This window comes from Epinephelus fuscoguttatus, linkage group LG5 (assembly GCF_011397635.1).
Source record: "Epinephelus fuscoguttatus linkage group LG5, E.fuscoguttatus.final_Chr_v1".
In the NCBI taxonomy this organism is placed as follows: Eukaryota; Metazoa; Chordata; class Actinopteri; order Perciformes; family Serranidae; genus Epinephelus; species Epinephelus fuscoguttatus.
Genome location: NC_064756.1, coordinates 25,679,168 through 25,697,360, shown reverse-complemented (window position 1 = coordinate 25,697,360; position 18,193 = coordinate 25,679,168). Strand labels below are relative to the sequence as shown.

The following is an 18,193-nucleotide window of genomic DNA, read 5'->3' as shown; positions in this document are numbered from 1 at the left end:
TTAATGGAAACAGAGTAAATTAAAGCAAAAAAAAACAAATAAATTAGGAACTGGCTCGTTCACTCTAAAGAGCCGGTTCACTCAGTCACTTCAAAGAGCCAGTTCAAAGATTCGGCTCGTTCACGAACATCACATCACTAGTGTGAATGTGAGTGTGAATGGTTGTCTGTCTCTACTTGTCAGCCCTGTGACAGTCTGGTGAACTGTCTAGGGTGTACCCTGCCTCTCGCCCAGCGTCAGCTGAGATAGTCTCTAGCTCACCAGCAACCCCTACCAGGATAAGCAGTTACAGAAATGAATGAATGAATCTATGAATTGTGTTGCAGATATATTTACTGAAATGAGCATCCTAACTAGCTAGCATCAGCCTTACATATGATATTACTTGTACCCCGAGAGGTGAGCGTGAGTCACTGTAGCATCCAGTCTGCCCTCAGTCCAACATAAGAAAACAAAGAACTAGAGCTACCCCAAGGGCTCGTCAATCACATTGATAGGTTGAAGGTACTGCCCCTGGTTAGTAGCACAGTAAACGCAAAGATAGCTGAAGCACTTGCCAAGCGACCTTTATCGCCATCTCAGCCACCCACTCTGGTCGGAAACCACGTCCAGCAGCAAAGAAAAACAGAAGCAAAACAAGATTAAACATTGATGCGGCTTTCCTAGACACAGCTTTTGACGAGTAAAGAGATGAGGTTTGATGCTGAACTCGCAACATTTCTTTTAGACTGGTAACATGTAAAATTGGCCTTTTAGCGGAATGTACCTTCAGTGACGTTAGTGATAACACAATGGCCAGGCATTACATGTTGCACCTTTAAAGAAATAGTTTGACATTTTGGAAATTTTAAAGCTGCAGCTCACAGCTATTCAGCTTATCTTACATGCATCTTAGCACAAAACCTAAAAGGGGGAAACAACTACCCTGTCTCTTTTCTAAGGCACCAACATCCTTTTCCCAGTACTGTTAAACCTCACTGACTAACATGTCATATCTCATTTGTTTAATCTGCACAAAAAACAAAGTTTTAGCTCTATTACAAGTTTCCAGGGTGGCATGGTGGGGCAGTGGTTATCATATTCGCCTCACCCCAGGGTGGGGGAGACCTTCTCTGCAGAGTTTGCGTGTTCTCGTGGTGTCAACGTGGGTTTTCTCCGGGTACTCCAGCTTCCTCCCACAATGCAAAGACGTTCAGGTAAATTGATGTCCCTAACATTGCCGTAGGTGTGAATGTGAGTGTGAATGGTTGTCTGTCTCTATGTGTCAGCCCTGTGATAGTCTGGTGACCTGTCCAGGGTGTACCCTGCCTCTCACCCAATGTCAGCTGGGATAGAATCCAGCACCCTGCGACCCCCAACAGGATAAGTGATTGCTGAAAATGAATGAATGAACAAGTTTCCAGGCAATCAGCAGAAAGTGGAAGGAAAGAAGACAAGAGGTCAAAGCTCTCAGCCCAGAACCAATAAAGCCGTTGACATTTTTACACTTGCACTGTTTTTAATACGTATTATACAAGATATACAGCAACATATTAATTTAGAAGTGTTGGTTTTCCCCCTGTCTTTATGCTAAGCTATCTCGCTGTATCCTACACACATGAGAGTGTAATCGATCTTATCAAACTCTTAGCAAAAATGAGCAAATAATTATTTCTTTAAAGCATGTGCATAGTTTCCACTGCAGTAAGTACAGAGCTGGACAGGGGCTTTCATAAATACAACCAAGTCAAAATTCACACAAGCATTGCCCTCTTAAAACTGAATTTTGAGCAGATGCTGTTCATTAATGTGTTGGAGATTTTTGTTTGGCTTTGTTTTTTGCTGTAGCTCCTGATATTGACCCATAGTATTCACCTATCTGAAGAAGTGTTTACCCTCGGGACACAAAGTTGTTAGCCCCAGCTGCAGCAGCTCCTCCAGGGGGATACAGGAAGAGGAGCACAGGGCCCAGCACAGCTGGGACCAGGTCCACAGAGGATGTGATGGGAATGGCCTCACCTCCAAAAGATGAGGGGCAAAATGTGTCTGTCAGTAAAATACGCTTTTTGTGAATTTTGAGGAGAGGCGAACAGGCTAGAGTTAGATGGGACCAAGGAAGGGCTAAAGATGGATTTAAATCCAAGTCCCCCAGATTTGTTCCACCCTTCCCTGCCGGATGCCGACGTCAACTCTTCACAGCATGGAGCCTGGCGTTGCACCTATCACAACAAAGAGATTAGAGCAGAGAGAAGTGCCATGTCCAAGAGAGGTAAGAAATGCATATTCCACACACAATATGAGGCAAAAACTGATGCAGAGTTTAATTCAATATATCTTTCCATACCCTACCAACAACTTGTTATTGTTTCTATATTTGTCTCTCAGCTTCGTCCCACAAACTTTTCCCTGTCCTGCTGATGGTAGGATGGATCATTGGCTGCACAGCAGTTGTCTACTTTGTCTTCATTTTTGTTTGGGTACATGATTCTGTCTTTAAAGTATCATATGCATGTATGTATCAGTTTACCAATAGGTGTGTCCTTTACATGTGGCTCTGGCGATGGCAATGTCAGCCTGTCAGACTGTCTGCTGGTCCACCACATTGATCCAGACTGAAATATTTTAACAATAGGGAGAGATGGATGGATTGACATGAAAATTAGTATAGACATTTATGTTCCTCCGATTCTCGGTAATCCCCTGACTTTTCCTCTAGCGCTACTACAAGGTTGATAGTTGTGGTTCTGAGTAAATTTTTTGACAACTGGATGGATTGCCATGAAATTGGTACAGGCATTTACGTCTCCCTCAGGATGAATTGTAATACCTTTGATAATCCCTTACTTTTTCATTTAGCATCGAGTCAAAATGACATTCCCATTAGCCATAGCTTTACTTTATGTTTAGCGCTACTCAGCAATGCATGCTAACAGGCTAAACTATGATGGTGAAAATGGTAAATATTGTACTTACTAAACGTCAGCATGTTAGCTCTTTTTGAGCATGTTAGCATGCTGAAACTGCTAATTTTTTTAAATTAACTGCAGCTTCAGCCTTTGTGTTTGTTTTACTAATGATTTTTAATTTTGTTTTTTTTTGGCAGAAAAAAGGAGCGCGAGGAAGAAATTGAATTCACCACTGAATTAAGTTCTTCCAGGGGACACAGGGACGAAAAGTTCATCTCTATATTTTGATATTAATTTTCTTTAAGATACATTCTGGCAGCTGTTTTGACAGACGCGGGAATACTGTTATAAAAGTGAGCAATGGATTGCAATGGATATCTGCCATGGTCCAGTGATAATGATATCTAGCGGTGAAGTTTCCTTTGATATGAATAATTGTCTGTCATGTTATGGATTAATCAAATAAACACATTTCTGTGGTTTTCTCCCCTTTGAATTAATGCATCATACTGTCATTTATAACTCTTTTAGACCTCACAGATTGAAATCCATTAACTGTACCCTCAAATAGATGTCATAGTGACAACACCCACAGTTTTCTATGAACAATGTCAGATGTGATACATTCCAGTTTTTGTGTGTTCAGACTGCTGCACTTCACTCAGCAGAGCCTTTCAGAGATAAAGTAGAAAAAGCCGACAGTGTTTTGTAACTACTGGGTAGTACAATGAGGGATGGCTCTACCTGAGTGTGTGTGTGTGTCTGTGTGTTTGCATATTTGTGTCCTCTGTGTATTCATGTCACACTGCTGGGCATCAAAAATATTGGGTGTTAGGACTGGCAATGTCGTTGCCATGGCTACCACAAGTCTGTCTTTTTTTTATTTGGAGTAGTCCCTCACTCTCATAGGATGTGAAGAGAAAAACAATGGAAAGAAAATTAGGTGGGGAGCTGCACTTTCTTAAACACTTTTAATTGTTATGTGCAGAGACGGCCCAGGGGGACTTTTTGCTCATAATTTGTTTTATCAAATGTAAGCCCTTGATGAACTGTTTTACTTTTGGCACATTAAGGAACTCAAGATTGAAGCCGAATTAAGCTCAGCCTCAAACATTTCAGTACTTGGATTCCAGCTCAAAGCAAACTAATGCTTGCCTGACATATCAGCTCATAACTTGCCATTACAACTGAGCCTCCAAATCTGAAATAGTAGCGTTGTCAGCTTTAAAGAGCATTTTCAAGTCTGCATTTAATAACAGGGAATTAGATTGTCTGGTTGTTACTGCAGGTTGAGCCACATCCACTTTCCAGTAAGCCGGAGGTGTCAGCCTTATGAGGCTGCACGGGCCAAATAATGCTGTATACTTGGTGTCATGTTGAACATGTGCACCACATGCAAACATCAGTTCGACAGTGTAATGAGGTTGAGATGGAAACTTTCTGTACCACAGCAATGCCATGGTTAGGAGAAACACATGTGAAGAACACTTGCATACTCATGTCTATGCAGGCAAACATGTTAACAGATACAGTCACTCTCACTCATACACATGCACACTAAAGCTTGTATGAAACAACCACACACACTAGTAATTCAGAAGCATCAGGTTGTTTGTAACTGGCAGAATAATTATGTGTTTGGGCTGTTAACATGCCCAATCTGTTTACTTCAACAACAGCAAAACAGTTTCTCTCGCTGCCACTCGTCAAGACACACACCCCTCCCAGCTCCCGCGCTCCCAGCCTCAAACTGGCATTACTGTCCTCAGAACAGATCATTATGCAGGCACACCACATGCTGATGAATAAGATGTCTTCCAGGTGTGGTACATTAACACTTTGTGTCTACTATTTAAATGTCACGTTTATATCCGAACTGCTCACACAATGAAATGGTGTAATGGAAAACATGTGATTAGGACCCAAAGGTGACAGATGTTCTATACTAAGATGAGACTATGTGCTAAACAACCACACAATTAATGAATAATTATACATGGAATGTGTGCACAATTACTGCTCGTTAAACTGTTTTAGTCATGAAAGTTTAAAGATGTAATCAGCAGGATTTTCCTCTAAAACAACGCACAGAAGTAATCCCTCTCAGTTGTCACTTATGACCCAGTAGAAGTGTGTGGCTGTATATCTCTCTGCAGAGACTCTGCTCTCTTCCAGTATTCTCTTATTTTTTATTTTTACATTTTCACTCCGACCTTGTCACATACCGACGTGTAGTCATGGACCTTCCACATCCAGATACAACGTGAAAGATACCTTGGGTGCGTTGGTTGTCAGGTTCTGCTTGTTACATGCATTGTCTTCTTTCAAAATACACTGTGTGTGCACATCGGTACAGCAACGCCATTTGACATTTTCTTTTCCTTCAACAACAAACACATGGTTGGGTTTAGGCAACAAAAGCACGTGGTTAGGTTTACAAAAAAGACCAGAATTTGGCTTTAGAGTCTTACAGAATGCGAAAATTGCTTCCCAGGTGAAGGTTAGTGTTTGTTAGACCCATCTAATCCCCCCCTCTTTATAAAAAGGTAGCAGCCAGGTGCCAGACCATAAGCAGCAGGCGTCCGACACAGCGCAGAAGAAAAAAAATAAAATAAAAGAAACGCAAAAATAGCGAGGCAAAATGCCAAACAAGAGTGAATCTGGGGTTGGCTTTTACTTTCACTGTTGCTGGAAAGCATGCATGTTCACAAATAGTAACTGACAATGCATAATTTGCCTTTAAAATAATTTTGGTAACAGTACCTGTATTAGCTATACCAGTGGTGTAGACTTGGCATTGCAACCACTTGGCCTACGGCAGGTCGATTCAAATCCCAGGGGGGTTGAGGGTAAAGAGAGACCTTCTTTGGTCTTAAACTTGTCGGAACCACAAAAAGGGCCTCACATGTGAATGTGATGCTCTTTCCTGACTCACAGGGAGTTCTCAAGTTGGTTATAACAGTAGCTCAAGGCCAGATCCAACTGCGCTTTAAAAGAAATCAATAAAACCTTAAAATAAATCCAGATACCAAAAGCCACAATTTGAGTGATGTGATTTGTTGTGTAACCACAAAAAGGCTACGTGAGCTAGTGAAGAGGTCAGGAGATTAAAGTCCCAAAGGCTTTTTTTTCCCCGATCATTAAAAACTGGAGAGGAAAGATTGCCTGTCTCTGTCTTAAGAAGACTTTTTTTTTTACCCCAAACATCTGGCAGTTTATGCCCCTATGATATGCTTTAAGAGTGAGTCATGATTTCAGCCAGCTGTATCTGTGTATCACCAGGGTGTAATGATGCAAGATGCTGCCGATGTTGAGCTTATGGATTATTTGGTCTAACAAGAGCATCAAAATGGAGAGCAAAAATAAGCCTGTAACCCAAAGTAGCTCTGCAGAGTACTGCATGTCAAAGACGAAGTGGCATTTCCCATTGTGACAGAAAAAAAAAAGCCTTAAATCGGCCGAACCAATTAAGTGCTGTGACCTTCATGCCAGTCCTGAACTTGAAGCAGTTAATTAGAATTGCATAGTCTACAGTGTCACTGACTGCTTTAAGATGTAAAAGTAATGAAACTGATCTTTCACCTGTCTGCTGCTAACAGAGGATCAATGGTTACTTCAGTGGCAGCAGGCTCAGTAACTGTACAATACCCTCAATCATGATTGGGTTTCTACACAAATGTTTTGATTCATTAAAGCTACTTAACAACGTATAAAACTCTTAGATAAAAGCTTGAATTATTGGGGTTTGAGGAATTAATGTTTCTTTGTTGTGGGGGTTGGAGAAGTTGGAAAGGAAAAGGTAAGTGCACTGCTGCAGCCTGGTCAAAACGTGAGGAGAAGAAAAAGCATGAATGGCTTTCTCCAGGTTGCTAAATTATTAATGGTGTCAGTGAGCTGTCTGTACCTGCGTCTTGAAATGTGCAGTAGAAAGCCAGCATGCAGCTTGACCTGGTAAGAAGAAATTAGAGTCAGTGCAGAAATGAACAGATGGTATTTGTTTGCTATTTGAACACACACATTATTCTGCGATACTTGAAATAAATTGGATGCTGTCTTTTTGATGTAAGTAAACTTTTGTTCTTCTCTTAAGTTAATCACCACAGATTCAGCTGGATGCGAGGATATGTTCAACAACCACAGGATGTCACTGTTTTACATTAATTATGGAGTGAGCGCATATACCCTTGTGACGGCTCAAGCAGGAGATATTTGCTATGTAATCTGAGAAAATCTGAGAAAGATCAAATGTAACTTGTTATTTTTAGATGTCATTCATCATTAGTCATGACTGTAATATTTATATTTTGAATCAGCCGATGTTTCACTGTCAATTTCCATCATTTTTACTGTAAATATTGATTATTTGAGGATCACTGTGGTGCTTGAGGTTATATCAACATTTTAATGCACAGTATGTCACTTATTTCAGATACATGAATTCTTGAAACAGCTCAACAAAGACGCATTAAGGAGTGTAGGCCACTGTTTTCTTTTTCTGCCTGTGCACTCACTAAGTAAAAGCAACTTGCTTTTAAATGGAAGATGTTACTAAATTTATGCATTAAATCAAGAGTGCCAAACATAGTGAGATATTCAAATGGACTTCGGGCAGAACAGTTCTTTTTCTTTCATAATAGTGCCTGAAAGTGTGCTGGTACTAAGGCAATTAAAACATTTCACAGCAAATTCAGCCTCTCTAAAATCAGAATGGTTGGATATCAGTGGCCTTTAACAAAGACAGCACAGTGAGAGTGCACTTCACAATAAGAGCTCTTTTCAAATCAAGTGTGTGATCGCACGGTGCCCACTCTAATTACCTACCTTGTCACTATCTCACTTATGATCCTAATACGTTATTTGCTCGTGTCTGAGTGTGTTAGCACATGTTTACTTTTGTTCTCTAAGTCGTGCATGTGGTGCGCGTTCACACATAGGCATATAACTGTGTCGTACTCCCCTTTCATACACCTCAGACACCACACACTGCCCCAAGCACTGCCACACACACACTGACAAGCATTCCAGAGGCTGAATGCCCGCCCCCACACATACACACACACACATACCACTGGACCCACTGTTAGGGTCGCCCAAAGGGCACATGAAGGAAAACTGAGTCGTTTTATGACCAGAGGGCAACAGAGGGGAGCAGAACATTGTATTGAGAGCAAAAACAAAAGAAGGTCTGACATGAGTGACTTTCTAAAAGCTGCCTTCGAGATTGAAGGCTCAAAGTGCAAAGGTGTTAATTAAGTTTTTTCCACTGGCAAATATCTTTTCAGTCAAGTCGTGTTTATCATTCTTCTAGCGTTTAAAAGATCCAAACATCTCCTTTGCTCTATGTTACTTCAGGTTAAAACCCCAGCTGTCTATAGTGTACAAAGTGCAAAACACTCTGTTCGGCCTCCCAGGAACATGCTGAGGTGTTGTAATGTTAGCTGTGATGATAGCGAGCTTAGCTGCTAATGACAGGGAGGGTGAGAGCACGAGGAAAGTGGGTGGTGTGAAACTTCAGTTATCTAAGTGCTACCAGTCACCAAAAGCAAAAGGGGAAGCCAGGAAATAAATAAGCAATTGAAACTGATATTCAGCTGAAGTCAATACTTGAATGAGTCTCAGAGGCAGACATGCATTCACATGCAGTCACACTGGATTGTTTTTATACTTATAGTACTTGAAATAAAGTATACAGAATAAGTGACCAAATGAACATTTGGGAAAGTTTTGAGAAAGCCAGTTTGCAGATGATTAATTTTAAAGCCAGTCTTTCCCGTGCCATGTTGGTGACATTTTGTGGAATGTGGAGTAAAACCTAAAAAATGCTTTCGGTCTGCTCCAACAATCAAAGCTAGAGGATTTACATTTCTCTTTTTTTTTTTTTTTACTATATTGCATAAGCCAAATTGTTTTGAATTTCTATATTGTTTTCATAATGTATTAAAAATGAAGACAAGAATAAATTTGAATTTAATTTTGTGAATTTGAATGTGTTGCCCATATTTTGGCCAAAGCTTGGCCATATTTCTGGTGCTCCTACTTAGCACCCCTGCCCTATCCATCTTATTCAAGGTAAAACTTGTGGTGAGAAATTAGAAGTTGTTGCATTGACTATCTGTAGTTAGTCTCAGTGGCTAATCTTGTTGACTAACAGTGGTTCTTTTCTAAATGAATTTGCCTTCAATTTTTTTTTTTTTCAAACTTGAAGCGACATCATTTTTCTTGTGCTGCCTTCAGACACAGTTCTCAAGTATGTACATTTTTGAATCTTGACCAAAATGGTGCGACTTCTTTCAAAAACATGGGAAAAAATGCAATGAGCAACTTGGAAAGAATATCCCAAAAATTGCAAAAAAAAAACCAAACCCAACAACAATAGATTTACAAAATTATTATTAAAAAAAAACAGGAGAAAAAAAGCTAGGGGATTTTTTTATTAGTACATATTTAATTTTTCTAATAATGTTCTTGTTTTGAAATTTCTCTGGATGCCGTCCAGGTCCCTGAGGTAGGGGGTGGGTGGGTGGGAGGGTTTATTTATATGATTTCAGATTTAGTTTAAGTTGTTGATTATTTTCAAGGATTTCATTATTATTTTCTGTTTATTTGATCTTGCTGATTATTTTATGTGCTACTTGCCAGTGTATCTGCTTTTAATTTTATGACATGTTTGTTCTCATTTTCTCTTCTCCTTTTTGTATAAAGATTTCTTGAATAAAGGAAAAAAAAATTGATCACAAAAAATTTCTCTGGATGCCACCCATACTATACAATGTTAATACCGGATTGTCCCGTATGAAAAAAATGAAGTGCACCATTCCACACTGAATCAGTATGGGAAATGAGGACAATTAAATCAGAAATTGTAGAAGAGAATGACACTATGACAGGTCTCTCACTCAATGTCTGTGCATGACATCTACCCCTCCCTGTCTGACTGCATTCTCAACCTAAATTAGAAATACAATACACTATACAATAAACTAAAAAGCATACCTTAAATCAGTGGTTCCCAACTGGTGGGTCGCAGTCCAAAAGTGGGTCACAGCTTCATAGTGAATGGACCGCAAGTGATTCGCCAATGTGTCACGTTTGTAAAAGACACACTTCATTTTGAAGTACAGTGAATTTTCCAGCACAGAGTTTTTATTTTGAAGTGTTGCTCCCTGCTGTAGAGTGAGTGAATAACAGACAGCTACTTAACGGAGACAGCAAAGTAGCTCAACGATATGGTACAGATTTTATTCACTCGTTCATTCTCTGTGGAACTTGAACTTATGACTAAGGTGAAATATGGACCCCGTGGCTGGACCAGTTCAGAACCACTGCCTTAAATTATGTGTTTAGTCATCTACGCTAAATGTGTTATCAATTTACTGTACCTCTTTCATTTCATATAAAATAGGTGCCTAAAGTTATTTATCTTACCACACCGCTGTTAAGGAGACAAGCGGAGTATTAGCTGGTAAACATCACTTTTATGTACTTTACATGGAGCTAAAATGAATACAGAATTATGTTAAATATTTGCCGAATGTGTTAATGTCTGTTTCTTAGTGGTAAGAAATCATAAGTCATCTTTTAAGAGTAGATGTTTAGCATAAGCTAGCTGGGGCTCTGTAAATTTAACAATATGCGAACATAGGAAGGCAAGCTAATTGCTAACATGTTTATTAAAAAAGGAAAACAACCAATGCTCTGAGATGGCTGTCAGAGATGACAGAGGTAATATCATGTTATCCTGTCTGATGTGTGATAGATAGTGTGTTTCACCTTTTATTACCCAGTTGCTCGAGAAGAAGAGGATTGACATACCGTTAGGTACCATTACCACTGGAAAACAGGTTTTGGTGCAGCGCCAGAAGTCATGCCCATAATTCACGCAAGGTATCATGGGGGCTAGGAATATGGTGGACGCATCCCATATGTTATAATTCTCTTTGGCTCTCACTGTAACCTCTGAACTTCTTGATGTGTATTTTTTCTTATTCCCTGCACATCCCTGACTGCCTCTCCAGTTTCAGCCTTAGGTACAAGCTTTTCCTGCGCCAGGAAATGTGCTAGCTGGTTCATTGCAGTACAGGGTATATTTACCAGTAGGCAGCTTGGGAGCAGCCATAAAGATATTGCACATTCATTTGTTTGCATCGTGGCTTTGACTAACTTCATACATTAGCCCCTGCTCCCCTAATGCATAGAGCTCCAATTAGTGGGGAAAGAGTTTGCACTAATGCTGCATTTAAATTAACTTTTAGGTTTTTTTTTCTCTCTTCTTTTTCCTGTCTCTGTGGAAATTACAAAATAAAACTAAACCCCCATATTCCTAATAGTCTCCTTAAGTCAGTTGCTACTGTATGAGTGAAGCAGAATGTGGAAATATCTCTCTATAGCTTAACCTTCTTTAAGAACATTGCAGACAGCACTTGAGGTAAAGGACTAAAGGAAAAATGTTGCAGAATTTCTGCTTTGATGTATGAGATTTCTATATGTAAAGCCTCTGAGGTCCAGAGAAAAAGAAGAAAAAGCATTAAGTCAAGTCAGCAGTACCAAGATGTTCTGTACACTTTGCTATGCAGTGCATAGCTTAACTCCGACATTAAAAGAACATTTCACATTTGGAAAAATAAGCCACAAATAAGCACCAATGCTTAAGGTGTAGTGTTATTTGTCTTTGTGTCAGATTTAAGAGCTTGTATTGAAATAGGAACCAGATTTAGATGCTAACACAACACATGCACAAACAAACCTTGTAGGACAAGTCACCTGCAGGCTCAGCATGTTATTTAAAGATTTATTTTGAAAGAAAAAATGCTCCTCAAGATGATTATCAGTCATTATAATAAAGTATCTAAATACAGGCAACTGAGGTATATCTGTCTTTCTACAGGTGGAGTGTGAGAGAGAGGCAGAGAGAAAGAAAGCCTGAGGGAGTGAGCGACAGTGACAGAGGGACAGGAAACTTGCACAAACAATGCGAAGAACAGAGTACAGGGAAACAGCAATGTGGACTGGACATGGAGGGTGTTGTGAACTGTCTGAAGAAGTAGTCTCCATGATCATGGCGTGTCATTCATTGGCATAGGCAAAGGCAAAATTTCCACAATTAACAACCTTGTGTTACAGCTTCAGCTAAACTTTGTAGTAGAAAATAAAGTCATTCAAAACCAGGAAAATTATACTTTTATCCACTGACGTGATACCCCCTGCATTCAGATAAATGCATGCAATGTTGAAAAGTTCAAAAGTTCCAGCAAAGACTCACAGTCTAAAATAGAAAAATCCTTCGAAAGCTCAGTTATATTGTCTGTCAACTGACTTCAATGTGTAAAAGTTATTAAAAAAAGAAAGAAAAAAAAGATGGGTAATATGGCACACTTCATGTGACGAAACCAAGATCAAATGGAGAAATCGCTGCACCTTTCTTAAATAGATTCTTAAATTTCTTAAATATTCACTTTCTTGCCGGGAGTTTGTTGAGAATATTGGTTCCACTCATACCAGTGTGTTAATTATGAATACAACTTGGCTTAGTATACAGAAACAGGAAACAGGGGTAACAGGCTGGCAGGCTTTGTCCAAAGGAAAGACAAAATCTGCCGACCAGCACATTTAAAGCTAACTAATTAATCTGTTATATGTTTGTTTAATCAACAGTGAAATGAAAGGGGAAAGACTTCAAGTCCTGAAGACTTGTCATAATTAGGTTACCAGGCAGCTGGCGGAGACTCCACAAAGTTACTGCTCCAAGCCAAGAAATCGTCTGGCACATAACACCATGCAGAAACACAGCTTGTTATTGTATCTCACACGCCATCTACTGTACTCTATGAGCAGTACTCTCCTCCAATCATAAGCATGCATACACATATAAGGAGGCATGTGACGCCATCAGACATCCTTTTGCCCACTAACCTTTAGCAGGTTAGGATCAGTGTGGCTAGGCAGATGTTATATCGCGGCAGGGTGTTCATTTATTGGGCTCCACCCACTGTACCCAACATGTGAGATGTGTGAGACAGAGTGAAGGTTACAGTATTGTAACACTTCTTTATTTAATACAGGTGGAGCCCCCTACATAGGAGCCCTGTTGCTCCTATGCCACTTGCACAAGAGTTTGTAGGATGTCTGACAGTGTCATAATGCCTCATTATATACCGTGGGCTCCACATGTATTCAGGTAGACATGTCCTCCACTTCGTTTTTTGCACTGATGAAACAAACGAGAAGTAACAAAGTTACTAGTGAACTTTAGAGATGTTTGCAGGCACTTTTTCTTTTACCTTTGGACAGAGCCAGGCTGGCTGTTTCCAGTCTTTATGCCAAGCTAAGCTAGCCTGCTGCCAGCTGTATAAAGACAAGAGAGTGGTATTGATCTTTTCACCTAACTCACCGCAAGAAAGTAATTAAGTGATTTTTGAAAAAGTCAGACTATCGCTTTAATGATGCATTTTCTGATCCTTTGTTCTCCTGCAAATACACATCATCCTCTCAGACACAGCAGCACAACAGATCATGTAAGGCATACTAATTTGCTTGACAAAGAGTAGGCAGCGATCAGGGGAAATTTGCTGAAGTTCAACCAGCTTTGACCAGCATAGTGCTCTGGACTCATCTGCACACACTGTGATGACACAGAGCTGGTTTAAAATAGTCAAAGTTTCCCTTTAAAAAGACTGGAAAACACATAGTGACAAACATCTTTGCAGAAACACACAGGAGGCTCGGTGAATGTATAAAAAGGATCTGGTGACTCGATTGTCAGCTCAATGACTCATGACCAGCTGTCGTCTTAAAGGCAAAAAAATATATATATTTTGGTTTATTTGACATACTGCTAATGAGCGGCAGCTGCCTGTCAACTGCAGTTAAGTCTTTATTATTAAAGATAGAACTGTATTGTGTAATATGTGATTACAGTTTAATACTTACTGGTCTATTCAGCAAAATAAATTCTGATTTTCTGTAATAATTTACCTAATCAATTTCTACGTATTAACAAAGAGTACATTATGAATACATTGTAGAGTGTATCAGTACATACTGTAGATGGAGGCTGAAACCAGCTGAGGTTTTATGAGAGGCATACAGCTCAGTCCCACATACAGTACAGTGGTTCAGCCCTGTTACATGTGTATGAGTGTGAGTGGGTGGTGTATTCATATGCCAGTGGATTTGCACATTTGTCTGTCTGCCCCTCTCTTGCCAACAACTTGTACAGTATTTTGACTGAACCACACTTTCTCTCTCACACTCAAACACACACGCACTCACACATACACATACATTGGCAGACTCACAACTGATGAGTAAAACAGGATGAAAATTGAGAGGAAAAAATAAAAACACTAGGAGTGATTGTATCCAGTGAATAGCAGAATAATCTGGCTGATTGAATGAACTACAGTATCAGAGTTGGAGAGACAGTGCTCCGTCTGTCCGCGAGGGTACAGTCCACTGTTTTCCTCGGAGGAAGTGGATACTGCAGTGTCAGTCCACCAGCCCTGGTCCATCCAGTAAAGAGCTAAGGGGAGTTTCCACTTCCCTGTAGCCCCCCACGAGTGCTCCAACAGTCAGAGGGGAGAGGTACTGCAAGGAGACAGGGACGACCCACTTCAGAACAGTCCCCATCCCAGAGGTCTGTGGATCACCACACACGGCAGATGTTGTCAGGGACCATGTTGCTGCTCTTGTTGCAGTTGAATGCTTTGGCAAATTCTGGGAAATTCTGAAGGGAGCCCAGTACCCTGTAACGTATAAAGAGGAGATTGTTGGTTGGGGTCAAAGCTGCTGTGTTAGAAGGTTACTTGAAATTGAAACGTCATTTTATCAAGGCTTTAAAATGTTAGCTAATACTGTGATGTGTTCCCTGCCCTTTGACTCATGTGGCTGATTACTGTAAAAGAAAAACTCCATGGTAAATTTACCTGAATTTCCCTGGACTGTGTACATCTACTTTAATGGAATTAACAGCTTGCTCCGGTCGGTGTGTTCCACACCACACCTGAAGAAGAAGAGAAGAGATTATGATGTACCGCATTAAACCAGTATAGTATACAGTAGACTGCACTCTTTCCAACTTATTCATCCATCCATGGAATCAAACATGTTTGTGTTCACCCAGTCTTTCTTTCCATCCATCCATCCATCCATCCATCCATTAATCAACCAATCAATCAATTAACTACCTGAGCAAAGTTTAAGAAGAAGAGTTGGTCGTGGGAAAGGTAGATGCCCGGCAGTGGTGGTTCCTCTCCATGTTCTGCCACATAGTTCTTATAGGCCTGCAATTTAATATAGGACACATGTTCTCATCTTATCTCACCACTGACATATCTAAAATGTCTCAGAATGACCTAATTGTTACTGCTTCCTATTCAAATAAAAGTATAATTTCTGAGAACACTGCCTTTAACCTTCTTACACTGTAGTGTCACATGCCTGGTGAATCATGTGAATGCTAAAAAATACAAATGTATTCTGCAAACAGTCTGGTCAGCTTTAAATTCACTAATTTATTGCTACAAATTATAAGCTGCTGTAGCAGCTAATCTAAACTGTATTTTCAGATTTTAAATTGTACTTTTAATGTTAATTCATGTCACAGAAAAAAATACATTTTCTGATTTTTGCTGTCACCTTTCCTGTTCAGCATGACACTTCAACAACAGTACACAGGCATGTTGTCTGAGATGTTGTTACTCATCAAGGCAATCAAATTGACACTTTGCATAAGAAGAGCAACAAAATGGACAACGTTTGAGAACAGATATACAAGCAATGTGCACTGTGCATTATCTTGTATTGAATTTAAATCTGTTAATGTCCAGTCTGTGTTCACCTCTGGTAAAAACTGACAAAATCAGCAGCAACATCATGTCCTTCATTGTTTACAAAAGCTAATGAGCATTTTAATGTCCTGACAAAATGACACGTCTATTAATGTTAGCAAGCAAACAATGATAAAGACAGAGTGCAACATGCCATACTCTTAAAACCACACCCATCAGAGGGGAATACAATCAGCACCACATCAGAGTGATGCAAGAATGACTTCTATGCGTAGGCCAACCCAGAAGTCAACGTCACCTTGGTTGCCTCCACAAAAAGTCACGGACATTGACGTAAGTTAAAAGTTAATGTTAGGCTAAAGCCTAAACAAATGACACCATGGTCACATGACGTCAACCACCACAACAAGGTTGTAAAGACAGGTTTGGCAAGATGACGTTCTTTAGTCTCATTTAGCCACTTGTTGGCAGCCATCTTTTTTAAGACATGTAAAAGCTTAAAAATGTGCAAGTGTTGTATTTGCTTAGAGGTATTTTATGTCACAGAACAAAAGCTCTTAAGCTTGCGTTAACTACAGACCTTATTTCAGACGTTTAACCAAAACCCATTCAAAAAACCGAATGATTTTAAAACGATGGAAGCAGGAGTAATAAAATGCTCATTTCCAGATTTAAGGACTTCTTCCTGCAGCACTTTAAATGCAATATGCAAGTGCTGAAACACTAACACAATGTCTGTAGCTAGCTTAAAATATTAGTTTTTAGCGTGTCAAAGGATTATCCTTGCACCCCATGTCTACCAAGAGGAGCTCGATATTGTCAGTCTATCTCAGTGCCCCTTCTCCTTATCTTACTTATGCTTTCATATTTACAACGATTCGATAGAATCAACAGGTAAGATCATTTTACCTAACAAAGATCAAAAGCAGGTCTTGCATAGCTTAGGTAGCCTCAAACTCAGCAGTTTATCTGGCAAAAGTAGAAAAATGTATTGCTTCTCACGGCATACTGTGTGTCAGGATGCCACAGTTTTCCTATTTTTCCTGCTGATGCCTCAAGTGCTTTATCCATGGGCTCAGATTTTTGCTACTGCAGGCTCAAAAAACTTTGAGCCTTTACCCTGTTGGTAGTGCATCACATCTCACACAGGTTATGGGCATTTGTCGGTTGTTTACCATCAGACAGAAGTGACAAGGAGGCATCTTTATGCGATACAAAGTCAATGGACAACAATGAATTGTTTTCCCCTCCAGTATAGGCCAGACATAATTGCACTCTGTCTATATCAAACCACACTCTCAGTCCCATCCTCTGTCATCTTTAAACCAGGATTCTTAAACCGAGTTTCCTCCTTTGTTTTCAGGCTCATTACCTGATACGCCTGCCGTATCCCTCCATTGTCAGCAATGTTCTCCCCGAGGGTGTTGTTACCATTTAACTAGAGAGGGGACATAAGGAGAGAAAACATAAAGATTGGCAGGAAAAAAAGACATAGGGAGATGGTAATTTTCGCTCTGTATTTCAGCAAATCACAGATAACACTTTTGGGATACAAGAAATAATTTTCCCAGGGGGATAAAAGAAGCATTGTTCAAAGCAACAGGACAGAGGAGGAGAGACAAAGACAGGGATAGGGATTGATATGTCAACACGAGATATTAAAGCCACCTGAAGCAGAGAAGAGATGAGCCTGCAAAACTGAGGGGAAGATGGAAATGGATAGGCTTGCAAAGGTAACAGCAAAGCAAATACATGAGAAAATAAGAAATGTTTGGGATAATATTTGATGAAATGTAGATTCTATAAAAACTTTGAGGGAAAATGATGAAATAAACAGATTTTCTGCCAGGACTTACATGAAGTCCATTGGCCAGGTCCCAGGAAAAGTTGCCATATTGATTGACTATGCACTTTGACAGATCAAGGAACCTTTGAGTGGAGTCCGGAGTCCACCAGTCTTTCAGGTCTCCATCCTTGTCATAGTTACGACCTAAAAAACAGAGGCATGAAAGGTTAGCCGGTTGGATTAGATCAGCAAGACAAAAAATTGTTGGATTGTTGACAGTTCTCTGAGATTCTGCGAGTGATGTTAATTACACATTTTCACTGCATTTGAAAAGAAATCTCTTGTGTTTTTAAGTGGCTCACAGTTGTGGATAGCAGTGTAAAAGAATCATGACATTGAACACAACAACTTCACATAATCCAATGAGAATTAATGTGGTGAAAAATGATCAGAGGCGGCACAAAGAAGAAGCATTTCAAAAGACCTTTTTTCTGAGGTGGTGCCAGAAACAAAAAGGGAAATATTTCTCTCAAAATAGTATTTCAGTCTACCAAAACAGCCTCTTGGAGAAACACAGAGCAGCAGTGTGGAAAATCATACCATTGTCATCAAAGCCATGTGTGATCTCATGACCGATGACCATGCCGATGCCACCATAGTTGAGAGATTTAGCCTGGCCTTTGCTGAAGAAAGGCGGCTGGAGGATACCTGCAGGAAATACTGACACCACAGAAAAA

At 40.0% G+C, this 18,193-nt stretch overlaps 2 protein-coding genes and 1 long non-coding RNA gene across 4 annotated transcripts in view; 2 read left to right on the top strand and 1 right to left on the bottom strand.

Annotated features, from left to right (window-relative positions):
* The first annotated feature begins 630 nt into the window (after positions 1-630).
* On the top strand, positions 631-2,132 carry LOC125889463 (uncharacterized). Its single transcript, XR_007449455.1, has 3 exons — positions 631-695; positions 1,096-1,196; positions 2,060-2,132. It is a non-coding gene; the product is annotated as an uncharacterized LOC125889463 (long non-coding RNA).
* A 103-nt stretch (positions 2,133-2,235) lies between these two features.
* Positions 2,236-2,731, top strand: LOC125888561 (sarcoplasmic/endoplasmic reticulum calcium ATPase regulator DWORF-like). The gene is made up of 3 exons (XM_049575964.1): positions 2,236-2,248; positions 2,365-2,456; positions 2,696-2,731. Exons 1-3 carry the CDS (start codon positions 2,236-2,238, stop codon positions 2,729-2,731), a joined length of 141 nt encoding a protein of 46 aa, XP_049431921.1.
* An 8,928-nt stretch (positions 2,732-11,659) lies between these two features.
* The window catches only part of LOC125889458 (neprilysin-like), a 38,561-nt gene continuing 32,027 nt past the window's right edge, over positions 11,660-18,193 (bottom strand). For both annotated transcript variants that reach the window (XM_049577486.1, XM_049577487.1), the window contains exons 18-23: positions 18,057-18,176; positions 17,527-17,660; positions 17,043-17,108; positions 15,068-15,163; positions 14,807-14,883; positions 11,660-14,626 (exon numbers count right to left, since the gene is read on the bottom strand). In XM_049577486.1, the coding sequence (XP_049433443.1) occupies positions 14,527-14,626; positions 14,807-14,883; positions 15,068-15,163; positions 17,043-17,108; positions 17,527-17,660; positions 18,057-18,176 (593 nt within the window). In that variant the 3' untranslated portion in view covers positions 11,660-14,526. The remainder of the gene's footprint in view (positions 14,627-14,806; positions 14,884-15,067; positions 15,164-17,042; positions 17,109-17,526; positions 17,661-18,056; positions 18,177-18,193) is intronic.